The 3,794-nt window shown below is 40.6% G+C and overlaps 1 protein-coding gene across 1 annotated transcript; it reads right to left on the bottom strand.

Annotated features, from left to right (window-relative positions):
• Positions 1-748: 748 nt before the first annotated feature.
• Positions 749-2,643, bottom strand: LOC109201792 (uncharacterized). Its single transcript, XM_019357455.2, has 4 exons — positions 2,618-2,643; positions 2,031-2,338; positions 1,711-1,842; positions 749-1,616 (listed from the first exon to the last, which is right to left on the bottom strand). The coding sequence occupies exons 1-4, from the start codon at positions 2,641-2,643 to the stop codon at positions 1,102-1,104; spliced, it is 981 nt and encodes a 326-aa protein (XP_019213000.1). The 3' UTR covers positions 749-1,101.
• Between the last annotated feature and the right edge of the window lie 1,151 nt (positions 2,644-3,794).

Below are 3,794 nucleotides of genomic sequence, written 5' to 3'. Positions count from 1 at the left end.
ATAAAAATGAATAAACATAATAAACAGGGCTCCAAAAACTCCAGAAAAAAGAAAAAAAAAACTAAACAAACAAACAAAACAACAACAACAACAACAACAAAAGTAAGAACAGGACAGCCACTCTGAAGTCCACAAATAAAAAGTATGAAGTTGGAAATTAGGATAATACTTCCCTTTAAATAGTTACTAATAGCATATTTACTGTAAGTGTAAGAGCAAAATTAAGTTGCGTAGTTTGTTATAGTTCTGTGGTTCTCGCTCCCTCTAGAAGATTATTTAAAGATGAAATAATATACCATGTTCTAATAGATGGATTTCTGAAAAATTAAAATGTACAGCTTTGCTATCACTGCCAACATAAATGAAGACAGGAAAGTAAACAGCAGTGACATTTGTAGGGTTACTGAAGTTGGGCTAGCGACACAGCTATGTTAGCAAAATATAAACAGTGAAGCTGGAGGATGAATGCTAACCTTTTTCCACTTGATAAAAGTTAACGCGAGGGCTCCTGATGGTTAGGGACAAATGCAATCACATGGCAGGATGCTGTAAATGGACCAAACTTCAGTCAGGAGAACAACTGAGATAATCCATCCACAACACGAGGTTAGTCATTAATTTACTGCTCCATGGGCTGGGCTGTAGTTACATCGTAAAGTTTTAAAAACTGAGCTTTAAAATAAACAGTGGTAATAAAAACTGAGAGAGGCCGACAGTGATCAATGACTGTTTTTGGGGGCTTGTTCAGATTAAATAGAACAAGATACAAAGCATTAAAACATGTTAAAAACACAACAGCCTTAATAAAGCCTTAATAAATTATTATCACTTGTCACATCCTGTTTATGCCAGTTAAAATAAATAACACTGACCTCTGTGAATTGCCTGCTTCTAAGTTTTAAGATTTCATAACGTGGTATTACACAGGAAATTCAGTTTTATGAATTCAGGCTTCATATAAATATGGAACAGATGTCTGATCCAGGTATAAAAGCACTGGATAAGGGCACATATGACAAACCGGAATTACCTATAAAAATCTGAGTTTTCCTAAGAACGAAACAAAAACACCGGTGCGTCACTGACACACCGCGCAAAATGTTAGAGTGAGACATTGAATACCTCAGATTCAAAGCTCAAATCTTTGGTAACTTCAAATGGATAGGTCAGTTTTACTTTCTCTATGGTAGCTACTGGAATTCTTTGAAAAAGTAAATTAAAAGTTTTGATAGCTTCCTGTTCACCATAAATATCCACACTATCATCTGGTAAAGCCTGGGCTATATTCATGTAAGTATCATCACAATCTTTTGTTTTTTGCTCTACAGAAACTTCTCTCATACCAGCGTCGCCTGCATGACACTCCTCTTCCTCTTTGCTGCCTTCTAAAGTAACATAAATGTTGTCCTTATCCAATTCATAAACATTATCGTCTTTATTTCCTTCTTTATCATCACTTTCTTTCGACTCATTGTGACTATCTTTTTCATCCCACTCATGATCCTCGTCACACACTTCTTTTTCTACACTTTGTGCTTGATCTGCCCTCTTCTTTGTGTACTGCTGCTCAAGGTTGACATAGTGCTCCTCCTCCTCGTCATTGATCCTGGGAGCCACTGTAACACAACGAACAGAATATCATGCATTGTGAGTTTAAAACACTTTCCCAGTTTGCTTTTAAATGTGCACATGTGCTCTGTGAGCACATACTTTGAATTTGGACTAGGGCTTCAGGCTGCCTGACTCTTTTCCTTCTCCTGCAAACCAGGAAGGTCACAAGGAAGACCAGCAGGAGCATGAACAGAGGTGCAGAGACTGAGGAGACGAGCAACAAGACAGGTACTAAAAGAGAAGAAAACATTTACGTTATTATAAAAACGATTCTTCCCAAGACTGTGAAGGTTCTGCTTTTGAATATTTGCAGTTTTACCTTTAGAACGCTCACATATGTCTTAGACTAGAGCTTATGTAGTATAGTTTTTATTAGCACATAAAATAAGCAAATAAAATAAAAAGCAGAGCTTTCTTACATTTAAGGGTGATACTCATTATTGCTGTGGAAGTTGACATAAATTTCCTTGAGGAAAGTGTAACTTCATACACACAGCTGTAGTTGCCCCGGTGTTCATAATCAGCTTCAGGAAAACTAAAGGAGGCTGAGTTATTGACAGCTGGCTTGGTCTCGGTAATGTTGCAGCCTGAGAAGATGAGAGAGAAAACCCCTCCAGGAAAGTGGGAGGAAATGGAGCAGGTGAAGACAAAGCTGTCACCTCTGATGACCTCTGCACCTTCAGGACCCCAGACCAGCCCGGTGTTAGGAGATGCTGCTGCAGTGTCACTAGTTTAAAGGGAAGAAAGTGTAAAGATAATATAGGTTAAAAGACATTACAACTAATGCAAACATCCTTACCCCAAATGACCTCACCACCAGAAGTGATGGAAATCTTGGGCTTTGGGAAAATCATTGAAACAATAAAAGAATGCCAAGTTATAGTTATATTTCCATTTCAACAGAGGTCTTACAGTATTTTATATATCTGTATTTTAACATACCACTCTTTTTACTTTAATGAGGTTTTAAGCAAAGTCAAGATCACAAACTCCACTTTGTCCTTACCACCACCACGGCAGACCCGATGGCATTTTCATGCTTCGCAGCATCATTTATTCTTACAATAATCACACGGTTGCTGTAACAGTACATTCAACGGCTGCAGCTCTCCTGCTGCCAGCCGTACACATCACCACCACCAAACCTGCAGCGGCATCGCAGAACACGCCCCACCACACACCCCCTCGCCCGCATCAGGCCGGGGAGCCATCCGGCTGAACCTACTCCTACTCCCCACTCCGCAAGTAGTGATGTGCGATACCACTGATTTCCTTTCCGATCCAATACCAAGTAAAATTCAGAGTGGCATCGGCGATACTGATCCGATACCGATACTTTGTATAAAAAACTTTTTTTTTTTTACTGTATCTTTTATTGTATCTCAAATTATAGCTTCATAATGATTACAGGACGTCAGGTTACTTGTTTGTATCACTTAATAATGCAGAATTATCATATAGAAATAAAAAAAACTGAAGTTGTGTGCCATTTGAGCATGTTGCAGCACTAAAGGACTCCGCGAGAGACATCTGTCTCGCCCTAGCAGCACCTGTCCCTCTCCTCTCCTCCTCTTCAGTTCGCCTCAACATACGCTCATCATATTCTGTGATATGATTTACAGTGAGGTGTTTGACGAGGTAAATGGTGTTGCCACAACACCTCACTGTCTTGCCACATGTATTGCAAACCACGTCTTGGCTGTTTGTGGAGGTAAAATACGTCCACACATGACTCCATTTACACCCAGCCATTGTTGTGAGTGCGTATGCCAAGGGGCTGCGACAAATTTATAAAGCCGTATTTCGCACATGACTATTAAAAGCGGAAGAGGAAGTAGTTCCTTCCAATGTAGTCAATCCGAATGATATAGTTTCTTTCCACTCTGTTCCTGTTAATGATAAACTACAAATTTACCCTAAATTACTAAAATATCCATATTTTAATATGAGAATCGATTCTAGAATATAAATGACTGGTATCGGAGGAATCGATATTTCAGTATCGATCCGCACATCACTATCCGCAAGCAGGCGAGGGAATCGGCCCGGACGATCGGTGCCCCCTGTCCCGGCCCAGCGTCGGGGAAGTGTCCACTCTGGCGGCCGCCCGTGCCTCCAGCAGAAGCCCCGGAGCTGGTCTGGTGGCCACCCATGTGGCAAGCAGCGGCGGCGCAGCAGGCGTG

Source organism: Oreochromis niloticus, linkage group LG4 (assembly GCF_001858045.2).
Source record: "Oreochromis niloticus isolate F11D_XX linkage group LG4, O_niloticus_UMD_NMBU, whole genome shotgun sequence".
NCBI classification, from domain to species: Eukaryota; Metazoa; Chordata; class Actinopteri; order Cichliformes; family Cichlidae; genus Oreochromis; species Oreochromis niloticus.
Note: the sequence above shows the minus strand (reverse complement) of the source record. Positions and strands in the feature narration are given on the sequence as shown.